At 45.6% G+C, this 15,093-nt stretch overlaps 1 protein-coding gene across 26 annotated transcripts in view; it reads right to left on the bottom strand.

Annotated features, from left to right (window-relative positions):
• Rpap3 (RNA polymerase II associated protein 3) overlaps positions 1-14,987 on the bottom strand; it is a 29,086-nt gene extending 14,099 nt beyond the window's left edge. For 2 of the 26 annotated variants that reach the window (XM_087556737.1, XM_087556731.1), the window contains exons 1-9: positions 14,930-14,987; positions 14,566-14,795; positions 13,451-13,609; positions 11,632-11,772; positions 9,226-9,348; positions 6,857-6,984; positions 4,626-4,747; positions 3,741-3,811; positions 1,685-1,810 (exon numbers count right to left, since the gene is read on the bottom strand). In XM_087556737.1, the coding sequence (XP_087412863.1) occupies positions 1,685-1,810; positions 3,741-3,811; positions 4,626-4,747; positions 6,857-6,984; positions 9,226-9,348; positions 11,632-11,772; positions 13,451-13,603 (864 nt within the window). In that variant the 5' untranslated portion in view covers positions 13,604-13,609; positions 14,566-14,795; positions 14,930-14,987. 26 annotated transcript variants of the gene reach the window in all.
• Between the last annotated feature and the right edge of the window lie 106 nt (positions 14,988-15,093).

Here is a 15,093-nt window from a genome sequence, read left to right on the forward strand (position 1 = left end):
AGCACTCAGAAGCAAGAAGAGGGGAGAGAAGGGAGAGAAGGGGGGGAGAGGAGAGAAGAGCAGAGGAGGGGAGAGGAGGGGAGAGGAGGGAGATAAGAGGAGGGGAAAGGAGGGGAGAGGGGGGAGGGGAGAGGAGGGAGATAAGAGGAGGGGAAGAAGACAGAGTAAGGAAGAAGCAGGAAATAGAGGAGAGAGGGGGAAGCTGTACAAACAGAATTACAAATGCGATTCCCCACCCTCCCATCCCCCCACCCTGGGTGGTTTCTCATTAACTAGGCCATCTCCATCTGAGACAAGTCTCATTAACTAGAGCACCTCAAACTCACCAGGTGGCTGAAGATGGCCCTGCATTTTGGTTCTCCACCCCCTACCTCCCAAGAGCTGCAATTGCAGACGTGCACTAACTTACCCAGCTCCAAGGTCAGTTTGTGTAGAACAGTACTAGATTACACAGCCCACCACTGAATGACAAGAGTATACCTGAATCAACATGGGGTGTTTTAAATGTTGAGATTTACCTTTATTTTATGTGTACGGGTGTTTTGCTGCATGCTTGTCTACGTATCATGTGTGTGCCTGATACCCAAGGAGGCCAGAAAAAGGTGTCAGATCCCCTGGAACTGGAATTACGGATGGTTGTGAGTCATTTCATTGTGGGTACTGGGAATCGAACCCAGGTCCTGTGCTCTTAGCTGGTGTGCCATCTCCCAGCTCCAATATAAGTTAAACTATATTGAAAGAGGGCTTCTGTTTATAATCAATCAAATAAATCACAACCAATGATTTCCTAAGTACACCTTAGGAATCCTCTGTGGACCCACAGAAGTCTGTAAGTTCATTAAATTAGGGACTAGCGAGACGGCTCAGCAGTTACTAACACTTGGTGCTTTGCAGAGGCCCTGGTTTGGCTGCACGGCTCACGACCCCCTATACCTCCAGTTATAGGAGCTATAGTCCTTTCTGTCTTCTGAGGGCATCAGGCACGTATGCGGTACATATGCACACATGCAAACAAATGTGCACTTTATGAAATACAAAGTAAATGTGTATCCTTGAACTTTATTTTTTATTTTATTTATTTATTTATTTTTTTGAGACAGGGTTTCTTTGTGTAGCCCTGGCTGGCCTGGAACTCACTCTGTAGACCTGTTTCAGATCCAGTCTCAGAGATCCGACCTGCTTCTGCCTCCAGTGATAAGATTAAATGCATGTGCCGCCATGCCTGACTATAAAGTATAATTAGATCACTTCCTCCCAAAAACATTCGTTAAATCTTCTCAATTGAAAATACAGATGAACTGTAATGTGTCCTACATTAGATGTGTGATTACCTACATATAGTTTATCCCCCAAACCTAACCACTCTCACAATTACTTTACATGTGACTACTCTCATATATTAAGGCAACAGTAACTCAAACGTTGAATAAGTAGCCACCAGAGGTTTTAGTATACTTCATTTCCACTTCCTACTAAAATAATGTTTTTGAAGTTAGAGATAGAAATTTAACCAAAATACAAGAAAGCAGGAGTCAGCATCAGCTGGACAGATGCGCAGATCAGAACCCCATTGGATCAGACCCCTTCGGATCAGAACCCCTTCAGATCAGACCCCTTCAGATCAGAACCCCTTCAGATCAGACCCCTTCGGATTGGACCCCTTCGGATCGGATGGATGGATTACCAGGTCTTTCTCTGCAATGGCCTTCTGCCTGCCCCGCTGATCTTCATTTGCTTTTCTCTCTCCTTCAGCTGGTTTAATCACGGCAGCAATGTCTTTGGGATGGGAATTTTCCTTCGATGTTAAAGCCTAGGAGACACAGCACTCAGCTAAAATAAAACAAGTAATGCAAGATGCATCTACATTAGACTGGAAATGCAAACTACTTAAATACACTAAAATGTTTGCTACACTCAAATAATTGGAATACTTTGTATTCTAACTCATTCTTTCTACTTGCTAAAGTAAAAACAATGCATATGTCTATACCTAAGACAAATGTAATGCTCTCCGTTTCAGTTAAAACAAGCAGTATCCAGCAAATATAGTTGTATTTACTGAATCTACAAATATGTGCCAAATGTCTACATAGTCCAGTCACTGTCCTAGGTGGTTTTCAAACATAAAATAACGGAGATCACATCACTCAATTTCCCAGATTTACTGTTCCGTTATTACAGGACCTAAACCATCAGCGCACACTGGGAAACTGTTAGGAAGATGAGATTTTAATACAACTCGTGTGCAGTAAATGATATTGTAAATCAGAGATCCCCAATCACGGGCACTTCTTTCACGTGCCAAGATGGCAGGACATCTTCGCAAGGACATTCTTTCACAAGATGACTACAGCTACAGCGTTAAGCAAAGGCGGAGGGACAGGAGACTTCGAGGTCCCCATCAACTTGAGTCTCAGTTGATGACGACTACTGTTTTCCTTTTGACACTGCTCTCGGGCTGGCCTCAAACTCGGGCTCTGCTGCCCCCTCCCAAGTGCTGGGGTTACTGGGGTGATCTGGAAACCACTGTGTGAGCTGTTCTCCTACTGTTGGGAGATTAGTACTTTTACTAACGGCAGCTGACACAGCACAGAGTGACATAATATGTAGGCACTGATCACAGAGATAAGGAGCACAGAGTCAGGGGAGTAACCCAAAGCTGGGCTGGAGGCGTTCAGTGGTTAGAGTCACTCTGCTTACAGAAGACCCAGATTCAGTTCTCAGTACCCACATCAGTGGTCCACAACCACCTATGTGTAACTCCAGTTCCAAAGGATCTAGTGCACTTTAATGAACACACACGCACATAATAGAAAATAAAATAAATCTTAAAATTATCTCCAACTAAAAAAATATTTTTAAAAGAAGGGAAAAAATTTAAAAACAGTCCTTGGAGGAAAAACAAGCAATAGTTTTGGAAATCTCGGCCAACTTTTTTCTTAAAACCACTGTTTTATTTTTATTTTATATAGCAATAAAATTTACGTATAATAAAATGTCTTGATGGAGCTGTAAATAGAATTCAAAGAAAATAAAAATTTAAAGCACCACTTTTCCTAAGTGGGTCAGTCAGCCGATGTGCAAACACGCGTCCCATCAGGGTCAGTATCGCTGCATCCCCTCTGCCTTACCGTCCATGAGGTAAAACCATAACACTTCTGTCTAATTCCAATACCTGGGTGACTGAGGCAGGATGACTGCTTCAAGTTTGAAGCTAGCCTGGGCTATGAATGGTGAAATCCTAAAAAAGAAGTCTATTTGGAGGCAGGGAGCACAGTGGTTTAGAGCACTGGCTGTTCTTCCAGGACCCAAGTTCACTTCCCAGCACTTACACGGCAGCCCTCGATGTCTGTAGCTCTGGTCTCAGAAAATCCAATGATTTTGACTACCACAAGCACCAGGTTCACACAGGCAAAATACTCATACACTTAAAAATAAACTCTTTTGGGGGCTGGAGAGATGGCTCAGCGGTTAAGAGCACTGACTGCTCTTCCAGAGGTCCTGAGTTCAATTCCCAGCAACCACATGGTGGCTCACAACCATCTGTAATGGGATCTGATGCCTTCATCTGGTGTCTGAAGACAGCTACAGTGCACTAATATACATAAATCTTAAATAAATAAATAAATAAATAAATAAATCTCTTTTAAAAATCTAACGTGTGTACAAAATCTAAGCAACAACTTTCACCTTCGTGATATAAAAGTCAAACCTAATGTACTTAAGTGGTTATAATTTACCTGATCAATTTTCCTGAGTTCATTCGTTGCTTCGAAGTTATCTGGTTCCAGTTCTAACACTTTTTCATAGTCTAAGTGAAACAGAAGAGAGAGTGTTTTTGAAAAGGAGGACAGTTTTACAGCCTGTACAAAACCAGTCAGTAGCTACCTGTGATACCAACTATCCCACGGTAAAGTGAACTAATGTCCGCTACTGAGCTCCTAAACACTTTCGATGCTCCCAGGGCAGATAAAACCCTAACTAAGGAGGTCCTTTCACAAACCATGCTCCACCAGCTCCGGGTGGTTATGCCACCATGAAGCACAGAGCGACATCCACTCAACGTTAAGTGTTAGTCATATTTTGTAATTATTACACAAGTCTTGTTATGGGATAACAAGGCGGAATTTACTTATAAATAAACATGCTGTGCTTGTCTCCTGACTCAAACAGCCACCAAGATGACTTCACCTTTATTTGCAGCTGAGAACTGAGAGGTCAGAAGACACGAGTCACCTGCTGTGGCAATGTTCAATGAAGTAAAACTCTGAAATAAAGTCTGACCAGTGGCAAACAATACATTCTTTCCCAAAATAAGGTCTCTTTTACATTTCCAAAAAAAAAAGGGCTGGTGGGTGTAGCAGGTCCAGGTACCGACTGCCAAGCCTCACAACTTGAGTTTGATCCCTGGGCCTCTTCTACCCCGAAGAAGGAGAGAACTGACTCCCTCAAGGTGTTCACTGTCATATGCACGCTTCCACACATACCTGTATTTTTCTAAATTGTACAACAAAAAAATTAAAATTGCCCAAAACTAAAAGGAGCACTACACCGACAGAACTCTCTGTGTACTGTGAGCTAGGTCACTGAAGAGATACCTCAGGGTGGCCTGAGAAGAGCAATACCTTTTCTAGCGTCCTCTAACTTCTGCAGAGCAAATCGAGCAGCACCTCGTCTGGCATAAGCCTTGGTATAACTCCTGCTTAAGGCAATTGCCAAATTACAGTCAGACTCAGCAACAGCAAATCTGCAATTCAAAAAAATTAAAGGGGCGATTTACTTCCCAATTATACAAAATTTTCATCTTCTTTTATTTAATTAAACTTAAAAATAATCTCTTCCTTCACCCTATCCCAGTGCAGGAAACAAAATCCAGGACTTTGCATATTCACTACTGTACATGCTACTATATACTATGCTACTAATTACTATATTCACTACTGTATAGGATACTTTGCATATTCACTACTGTGTAGGATACTCTGTATATTCACTACCATAGAGGATACTCTATATATTCACTACCGTAGAGGATACTATGTATACTCACTACCGTATAGGATACTCTATGTATTCACAACTGTACAGGATACTCTGTGTATTCACAACTGTACAGGATACTATGCATATTCACTACTGTACAGGATACTATATATATATTCACTATAATATGCTACTTCTCAGCACACTCAGTCTATAGAAACAGTGATTCTTCCTTTCTTTCTTCCTTTCCTTCCTTTCTTTCTTTCTTTCTTTCTTTTTTCCTTCCTTCCTTCCTTCCTTCCTTTCTTTCTTTCTTTCTTTCTTTCTTTCTTATGAGACAGGGTCTCATTATATAACCCTAGGTGGCCTAACCTGGAATTCAACATGTAAACCAGGCTTCCTTGAATCCCCAAACTCACAGAGATCTGCCTACCTCTGCCTCCTGAGTGCTGGGATTAAAGGTGTGTGCCACCACGTCAGGCAATTTCTGTTTTGTGGGATTTCAAGAGTCTATAAGAAAAGAAGAGACAAGCTACAAAACTGTCAGAAGACAGTTGTTATAAGCAAATGTTTAGCTGCTCATGGCGCAGCACTTGGGAAGCAGATGCAGATAGATCTCTAAGTTCGAGGCCAGCCTGGTCTAAAGAGCTAGTTCTAGGAAAACCAGAACTTCACAGAGAAACTCTGTCTCAAAAAACCAAAACACATAAATAAACAAATGTCAAAGAGTTACGTTTCTAGAATAATGAACTTTTAAAAATCAATATACAGTTGATAGGAAATGGGGATTATAAAACAGCATTTTACAGGGAAAAAATTTAAAACATGACTGCATATATAAAGAGATGTCCAACTTCACTAATAGCTTAAAGAGTACATAGGCTAAGCCAGGCATGATGGTACATGAACACCTTTAATCCGGCAAGCAGGAGACAGAGGCAGGAAGATCTCTGTGAGGCCAGCCAGGTCTACACAGTTAGGAGCACAGAATAAAAACTTGTCTCAAAAAAAAAAAAAATGAAAGAAAAAGAAAGAAAAGAGAAAACTCAAAAAGCAATACCACTTCTATTTCTAAATAACTAAACCAGCAAGAATGTCTTCCTTCTCAATGTCTGTCTTTTAGAAATTCCCACACTAGGTCAGCTCACGTGCATGTAATGTCCCCATTATTAAATGTGCACGTAAGAGCTGGCAGAATGTAAAGATAAGGAAATACTGGAATATAATCAAGTTTATCATAGAAAGGTCTGCAGAGTAAATAGCAAATGCAGTTTTCTGAACAATACGAAGAAATTAACAGCTAAAAACGTAACAAATTAGTTTTCTCTTCTCTTTTTCCCTCCCTCCTTCCCTCTCTCTGGCTCTCCCTAGTGCCGGGAGTGAACACAGGCTACAAACACGCTTGCTACAAACACGCTTGCTCGTCAGTAATCCTCAGCCTTCAGCCACAACAGCTTTTTTCTCTCTGTTTAATGAATCAGGTAAAGACCATCACTTCCTGACTTTCGTGGGAGAACTCTGAGCACTAGGTCTGAGCCCCAAATGCTTACACTGAAATAAATAAACTACTCCGTAAGGAATAGCCTACAAGAATTTGCAGAGTAAATGAAGTGAGGTGTGCTTTCCATCTCCTTTGCAGTTTCCCACAGCCGTTTGAAAACTGACCTCCAGGCAGGCAGGCCGGTGCTGCCTGTGACCACAGTGGGGAGGCGGAGGCAGGTGGACCTCGGCTCTACAGAGTCCCCACAGCATGGGCTACAGAATGAGTGAAGCTTATCTCAAACGAAGCAAACAAACAAAACAAAAAGCAAAGCAAGCAGGAAGAAGCCCAAGTGCAGACGCACAGGACCACTCGCACACGCACGGCCCTCACTTTTTCAGTCTAAAGTAGGCAGATGCTCTGTTTGTTGGCAACACAGGGTTGTAGGGATCGGCATCCATGCCTTTCGTGTAGCATTCAATGGCTTCGTCATATTTCCCTTGCTTGAAGTACTTGTTGCCCTGAAAGAAAAGAGAATCAACACGGGAACAATGCAAGCGCTCTGTCAGAAGACTGAGGCGTCAGGGCGGCTTCCCCTGACAGGGTGGCACTACAGTCTAACCTGAAAGGGAAGCGGAGCCTTGAAGAGCCACTGAGCACACAGGGGTAAATGTCCAGTATTTTAGATTCTGCTCCCAGGCTGGCTCAGTTCCAGGGGACAACAGGACACCTGCTGAGTGTCCTAAAGCTCCATCAAGTCACCTGACTTCAGAGAGAGGTCACAGAGCTTTCAGGGCCGGACTGTAACCGTGCACTCTACAATGAGGAGTCAGCACCAAGAACCATGCCCTCAAGCGTCTACAGGAAGCCATGTCATCAACAAACCTTGATGTATGCCGAAAGATGCCCCAGTGATGAAACACTAAGAGAGTCAAGAGACCATAACTTAAAGAAAAAAACAATTGTCTTTTTTTGTCCACCTGTTTGGGTGGCCAAACACCCAGGAGGAAGTACAGCTAAAAAGCAATGATTGGTAATAGTAGGAGCCAACGTGATAGACTGCCATCTGGGCCCTTACAGCCGTCCCCATTAGCCCTAAGTGTGGGATGCTAACGTCAGTAGCACCCAGAGCAACACTCCAGCACTGGAGCGGTCCTCTCCATCTCTGCCTCTCAGTGCTCACTGCCTTCCCTCACATCTGGGCGTGCCCCACCGGCTCCCTTCAAGGCGCTGTCGGATGTGTCAGGGAGTGTGAGTTGAAGCCGTTCTCTAGTTTATCCCACTTCTCAGGCAGTTCTTAGGTCTGCCTGTGTTCCGTTTGATACGTAACCATCACTATGTTCCGTTTAGTCCACAGGCTCTCGGTTAAAGATGATAAAACACGGGGACCAGAAACCTGTGGCTCTCGCTGCTCTGCTGAGAGCCAGCCAGTGTGTCCTAGTCCTCTGCCACTGCCAGATGCTCCTGTCACCTTAGTGATTCACCAACATCACAGTTCTCAGGACCACGGGCCCTGCTCCTCTGAGTCCTGATCTCAGGAACAGCAACTCTCCACGTGCTTCTTTAGTTTCATACAGTTTGATGTCTCAAGTAATGACATCCCTCCTCTAGTCTGCCTTCAAATGACAACCCACCAGGCTACAAGCTCAGGTCCTCTAGGTCCCACTTAAGAAACACAAGCTACACTTCTGGTCCCTGCAGAAAGAAATCCCCATGCCCTGCTCAGCACCAGAAACCCTGAGGATTAGGGAATTAAAGTCTCACAGGGTCAAACTAAGGCAGGACAGAAAGACAGGAAATTATTGATACATGAGGATACAGAACCTTTTACCCCAGAGTCTCTGATTAAGAGATATTTTTGGGGGTTGGGGATTTAGCTCAGTGGTAGAGCGCTTGCCTAGCAAGCACAAGGCCCTGGGTTCGGTCCCCAGCTCCGAAGGAAAAAAAAAAAAAAGAGAGAGAGATTTTTGCTGGCTGAGAGGCAAAAATTCTAGGATAATTAACATTTGCTGTGAAGGTTGCTAACATAAAAATAGTATCTCCTCTGTTAAAATGGCGAAGGCCTACACTTTAAGTCTGAGTGTATATGACCTTGGATGGGGTCTGATCCCTTCCCTAGACGGGATTCAATACAGGGGCTGCCTCGTAGATTCCCTGAGCATCACTAGTAGTTAACTACTACAGTGTTACCGACCACTACTCTGCTTACAGTGGGGATGCCTACCTGCATCCCTGCGTGGTCCACTCTCTCTCCTCAACAGCACCTCATCAGGGGCCCCTCTGGAACCACCTTGCCATTCATTCAAGGTTCTTAGGAATCCTTCAAAGACACCTTTCCATACCTTCCAATGCACCGAACCCCACATCTGTTAAGCATAACCAGGTTCTGGACTGTGTCTTTCCTCCAACTATCACCCACTCATTTCGTTTCTTCCTCTGCCACATGATCCCAGGTGCTGTCCAAGCACTTGGAATCAAGTCACTAAACACCAACCGCTGAGGGTCAGCCACACTCTGTCCCCTCTGAACAGCTAACAAAGTGAGTTACAAAAAGCTTAAAGAACTGGTCCCAGATTAGAACCAGGTAGTTAATCTGGCTCTAAAGAGTAGGCTCCAGGCTGCACTGCCTCTCAGTGAGGAGACAGCCAGCCACTAACAACTTTAGTGTGAAGATCTCCAGAACAAAGCTAAGAGTTTTAAAATCCACTTGATTTGATGCACAGCCTTCCTCCCTGAAGGAACCCAAAACTAACCTAAAGTACCTTTTCTTTTAGAACAAGAGCCTTCTGGGAATCCACACGAACACCGTCTTCGTCCGACTCTGACTCCTGGGACACAGAATCGTGGGTGCTGTCTTCTTTATCAAGCTCATCAAGAATACTGTCCTGCAAGATGAGCAGAGCAGTGTCCACAATCACCCTCGATGGGGCTTGAACTATTAGGACATGGATGGAAGCCAAATCACCTGCTACAGTTAGGTGCCAGAGTCGGGTGTGCACCACCACATCCAGCTCTGACACGATACCTTAAAAAAGTATTTTAGTGGTATGTGTGAGAGAGAGGCTGAGACAGTGAGACAGAGAGAGAGGGAGAGGGTGACAGGGAAGGAGAGAGGCAGGGAGGGAAGGAGGGTGGAAGGGAGGGAGGGAGGGAGGGAGCACACATACACATGTCTGGGCACAGGCATGTGCACACATATACAGATGTCTGTGGAAGTGAGAAGGGGGAGTCAGATCCCCTGGAACTGGAATTACAGTTGTGAGCTTCCAGTAGGCGCCGGGTAGGAGCCGGGTAGGTGCAGGGTAGGTGTGGGGTAGGTGCCGGGTAGGAGCCGGGCAGGTGCCCATGCCCTCTGCATGAGCAGCCAGTGCCCTTAACGGCCAGGCCATCTCTCTAGCCCTACCCACCACTGTTTAAAAGGTTACACTGTGAGTGACATCCTCCATATCAAGCAGCCGACACTTTGGGCACTCAGCTGCATTCCACTCCGCACACAGATCGAGCCAGCTGCGTTAGCTGATGGCGTGCACCCCATGAACCCTATGGAGTAGGACAGAAGACTTTTACCTGAGTGTCCTGCTCCCTCCCACCAGGCTAGTCTGCACATGGGGAAGGGACAAGAGTGTTCAGAGGTAAGAGACTAGAGGGGGGCTCCATCTATGTGACTATGGGGACATCCTCGTCATTGCTGGATAAGGCTTTCCAGATACAGCTGGCTTGGAGAGGAATATTGTACAGCCCTGTAAGGAACTCTTCTCTAAAGGAAGCCACAACATTCCTGAATGCCCAGAGCAAACTCTGGCAGAATTGTGCCTTGGTTGTCATCTGGTCCTTGTTTTACATCTTCCACCAAAGGAAGAATTTTAACAGCACAGTAAATAAATCGTTTTAAAACACAGACAAAAGACCAGGCATGGTAGTGTATGCTTTCAAACCCAACACCCGGCAGGAAGCAGCAGGCAGACTTCTGTGAGTTACAGGCCAGCCTGGTCTAAAAGAAATGAGAGGAAAAGAAAAGAGAAGAAGAGAGAAAAAGAAAAGGGAAGCAAGAAGGTAAATAAATGTGACTGGAGAGGTGGTTCAGCCATTAAGAGTGTTTCCTGCTCCTGCAGAGGACTGACCCAGGTTTAACCCAGCACCAAAGCTCACAACTACCTGTAACTCCAGTCCCAGATCTGAGCCCTCTGCTGGCCTCCACACAAGGGTGGGTATACTTACATACAAGCACAGAGAACACTCACTCACACACTTAAAACTAAGTAAGTCTTCTTAAAACAAAACACCAAAAAGACATGTATGCTCTAAATGGGGTTGTCCCTTCTCTCCCTCAACATACACACCTCTACCACACAGCATGCACACCTCTAACCACACCACTTTAAGAAGTATGAGTCCAGAATAAGGTAGGGCGATTGGCCAGTAGGTTCCCTTCACAGGCTAATGTGCCAGTGGCTTTTTTAGGAGCTTTGGGAAAAGTTCTGAGGCAGAGGCTGTCCAATCACCGCATGTGTCTATGGGAGATAGAACTTGGGAAGTACAGAGTCTATCTCAGATCCAGGAAAGTGGAGCCTTCTACTGGCCTACTTGTGCTGGTTAGGTGGGCGATTGTTCTCGTTAACCACACAGGGTAGGACCCTCTATGTAGCACCACTCCTGGGCACGTGCTCCAGGGCTGTATAAGAAAGCAGGCTGAGCAAGCGTGCAGAAGCAAGTCAGTAGGCTGTGTTCCTCTCTGCTTCAGTTTCCTCTCCAGGGTCTGGTTGCGCTCCTGTTCTGCTTCCTCTGATGATGGAGTCTCTAACCTGTACGACATGATAAGCCTTTTCCTGCTCGAACAGCTTTTGGTGTTTATTACAGTGATGGAGAAACACGTTAGGACAGCTACTTTCAGCTGACATGGCAGTGCACACCTGTCTGTAATGCAGAGCTCCTGAGGGAGACGTAAGCTAGCTCAAAGCTAGCCTGGACTAAATAGGAACCCCTTTCCCACCATGACAAAAAGGGGGAAAGAAAACGTAGGTCCTAAGGACACTGTTGTTTTTCATGTCACCTGTGACTAGTAGCTAACTCCAAGAAATTTTTATCTAACTACTTAAAAGTTAGATAAACTAGATAAATATCTAGATATTTATGTAACTATATCTAGTTACATAACTAGATAAACTTACCACATCAAGTTTTGCCCAGGCATCATAATCGAAAGATTTTATTCTGTTTTTTGTGTTTTCTTCTTTGGTTTTTTTGGAAGAATCTTTAGTTTTACGTTTCTTCTTTTTCCTAAAATTCCCATTTCGAATAGGAGGTAAATTCTAGACAGGAGAACAGGGGTAGGGAAAGGCAAAAAAATTAAAAAAGCTTTGGCATTTTGCTCTGTTACTTCTGTATAACACAATGTTTGAAATATTTTCTTTTTTCCTTTTGGTTTTTCTGAGACAGGGTTTCTCTCTGGCTGTCCTGGAACTCACTCTGTAGACCAGGCTGGCTTCCAAACTCAGAGCCTGCCTCTGCCTCCTGAGCTGGGGTTAAAGGTGTGCACCACCACCACCTGGCACTAAATAATTTTTCAAATAAGAAATTCTTTTTTCAATTTAATTTTCAAGCGATTCATTTTATAATATTGATTATGGGGACTAGAGACACAGCTCGATGAATAAGAGCACTTGCCACGCAAGCGAAAGGTCCTGAGTTTGACTCCCCAACACCCAGGTGAAAGCCAGGCATGGCCACACACCCTGTAATCCCAGTGGGAGACAGAAACAAGCAGATCGCAGGAGCTCCCGAGCCAGTCAGCCTACAGTGTGTCAGTTCACTGAAAGACCTTGTCTCCAAACATGAGGTGCTGAGCACCAGAGGAAGACACCTCTATCGGGCACATGGCACAAGTGCACACATGCATAAGTGCACACGTGTGGGCATATACCCTCTCCACAGACCCCCCCAAAAAAGCAGTAATTAAGTCTTTAAGTTCAGTTCATTATCTGATGAACACTGCAAGTTGTTCAGTCACAAGAAAAGTATTGACTTGAGATCTGAATTTTGCTTTTAAATTTACAACTATAAATTAAAAAACTACCTGATTTTCAGTTAGTATGGTGAATGAATGAGCGGACAAGTTCAAAGGCAACCTGGCATGCCTCCAGGGGCTAAATATGACATAAAAACCTAGCCAGGTTTCAACGCCCTGGCTTAGTAAGAATAGTGCAACCTGAGTCTGACCTGCATTTTAAGGCCAATACTGCTTATAAATTATGAAATACGTGATTACATTATTTTCAGATATGATAAGCCTACATGTTTTAAGGTTATTTATTTACTTTACCATCCTTTCGGTAAATACCCACCAGACTTAGAGGATCTTACGATAGGCTAACACACAATTATTCAAAGCTTAGTGAGAAGCAAGATCTCTGAAAAATGTTTACAATTATGCAAACCACTCTAATCTCAGCATTTTTTATGTCTTTGTTAACAAGATCGTATATAGCCCAGGCTAGACTCAAACTGGTTCCTCCTTGTAGCTCTGGCTGTCCAGGAACTTGCTCTATTGACCAGGCTGGCCTCAAACTTAAGAGACCCGCCTGCTTCTGCCTCCCAAGCGCTGGGATAAAAGGCGTGAGCCATTACCACCTAACTTAAACTCTAGATCCTTCTGCCTCCACCGCCACTCATCCCCCCTCCCCCGACTACTAGGACGGCAGGCAGCTTCAGGACTTCACAACATTTTACAGGGCCATGCTTTACTTTAGAATATGTTTCTAGAGTTTAAATTTAACGATAACATGGCTCGGCAGGCCAACCTGCTTGCTGCAAAGCCTGTTGACTCAAGTTCGAGTCCTGGAGCCCACAAGAGAGAGTCAACCCCAGGGAGTCGGCCTTTGACTTGCACTCACACACTGTGGCCTGCTGGTTCGTGTGCACACACCTTGTACGTGCACACCCCAATGGCAGGCAGGTTCTGCTGCACACGAGCAGGGACCCTCCGCTTACCTCCTCGGGAACGCCACTCTGCCTTCTGAGCTCCAGATCCTTCTGCCTCATAGTCTTTTCCCAGTGCTCCAAGTCCCTCATGAAATCCTGCAGTTCCTCCGCATTGTGCTTCACCTGGAGCTGCAGTTCAACCGCCTTACTTGTCGAGGTCATCGCGCCCTGCAAACTCGGGAGCACACAAGGTTTCGAGAATCAGGGCGGCAGGTGCTTCTATTTAAGACGGGGGTGCATCCCTATAAAACCATCGCCACTTAAACGCACTGTTAAGTGGAAAAACTGCATTTAAACCTGGTGTGACAGTGCACGTCTGTAAGCCCAATAGTATCAAAAAGGTTCAAGGTCAGAGCAGGCCAATCAAGTGAGGAGTGGGGAGGAAAAGGGAGCAGAGAGAACTCCGAGGGACAAGGAGAAGTCAGAAGTAGACATGGGACAGCCCGTAACACACCAGGCCAGGGAGTATTAGCCGACATTCTAAAAGCCACGTAAAGGTATTGGCTGGTGATATAAAAATAACCTGATGACTGATTAGGTTGAGACACTGGGAAGGAGAGAAAGATCTAGAACAGTGTTCTAGATCTCTGCTTGGTAGAAATTGGTAATATGATATTAAGTCAAGAATTCCAATTCTGAGGGGCTGGAAAGGTGACTCCTGACTAAAGTGCTCCCCGCTTGAGCCTGACAATGTAAGGCTTGGTGGTACCCACACAATCCCTGGTAAACTCACAATGGTGCAAAGGGAAAACTGACTCCACAAAGTTATCCTCGGATATGTGTGACACCTGCATGCACCATCACACATCACATACACATACAGTAAAAATAAAATTTTGAAAAAAAAGTAGTGTCAGGCAGTGTCAATATTTGGTTATACGCATGCATTTCATTCATAAACAAATCTAGCATAATGCTTTGCTCCACACAAACTCGTACACACGCAAAACGAAACCCTTTAAACGCTGCACGCCTTCAAACCCAGCACTCCGGAGGGAGGCAGAGGCATGGGTTCGAAGCCAGCCTGCTCTACTACACAGCGAACCCTGTCTCTAACCAAAGAAACAAACACAAACAGACCGTGAGATGCTGTAGGGGCGACAGCTCTCCTTCCATTCACCTACCACCCCTGGGTCTTTAGGCAGCCCAAGCTGACAGGACGGGGTTCGTTCCGCAGGCAACCAGGTACTTCCAGAGCCTGGGGAAACACTTTCACGGCCCGTATCCAAGGCAAGCCTGCACACCCTGGCCTGAAGGAGGCGGCTGGTCCTCGGCCCTCTCGGGACTGTGGCTCTGGAGGTCCGGCTACCGCAGATGGCCCGAGTCCGGATGCAGAGCCAGCTCAGGCCGAACCCTGGGCGGCGCGCGGAGATCGCACTCGGGAACGGGCCCACCGCTGTTCCCGGCCCGGCCCCGCACCCCAAGCGCCCCTGCAGCTGGCAGTAACGGCAAAACCTGCTCACCCGCCACAGCCGCCACCACCCTTACCGGCTCCAGGGAGACGCACGGCGTCCTACACCACCGCCGGAGGTCTGCGCCTTCCCACAAGGCCCCGCGCTCCGCTCGAGCGTGCGCAGAAGGTTCGGCTCCCGCGCCCCGGTGCTCTGGCACAGCTTGCGGCGGTTGTAGACTGATGCTTTAACCTCTTCTAA

This window comes from Rattus norvegicus, chromosome 7, assembly GCF_021556685.1.
Source record: "Rattus norvegicus strain SHRSP/BbbUtx chromosome 7, alternate assembly SHRSP_T2T, whole genome shotgun sequence".
Classification (NCBI taxonomy): Eukaryota; Metazoa; Chordata; class Mammalia; order Rodentia; family Muridae; genus Rattus; species Rattus norvegicus.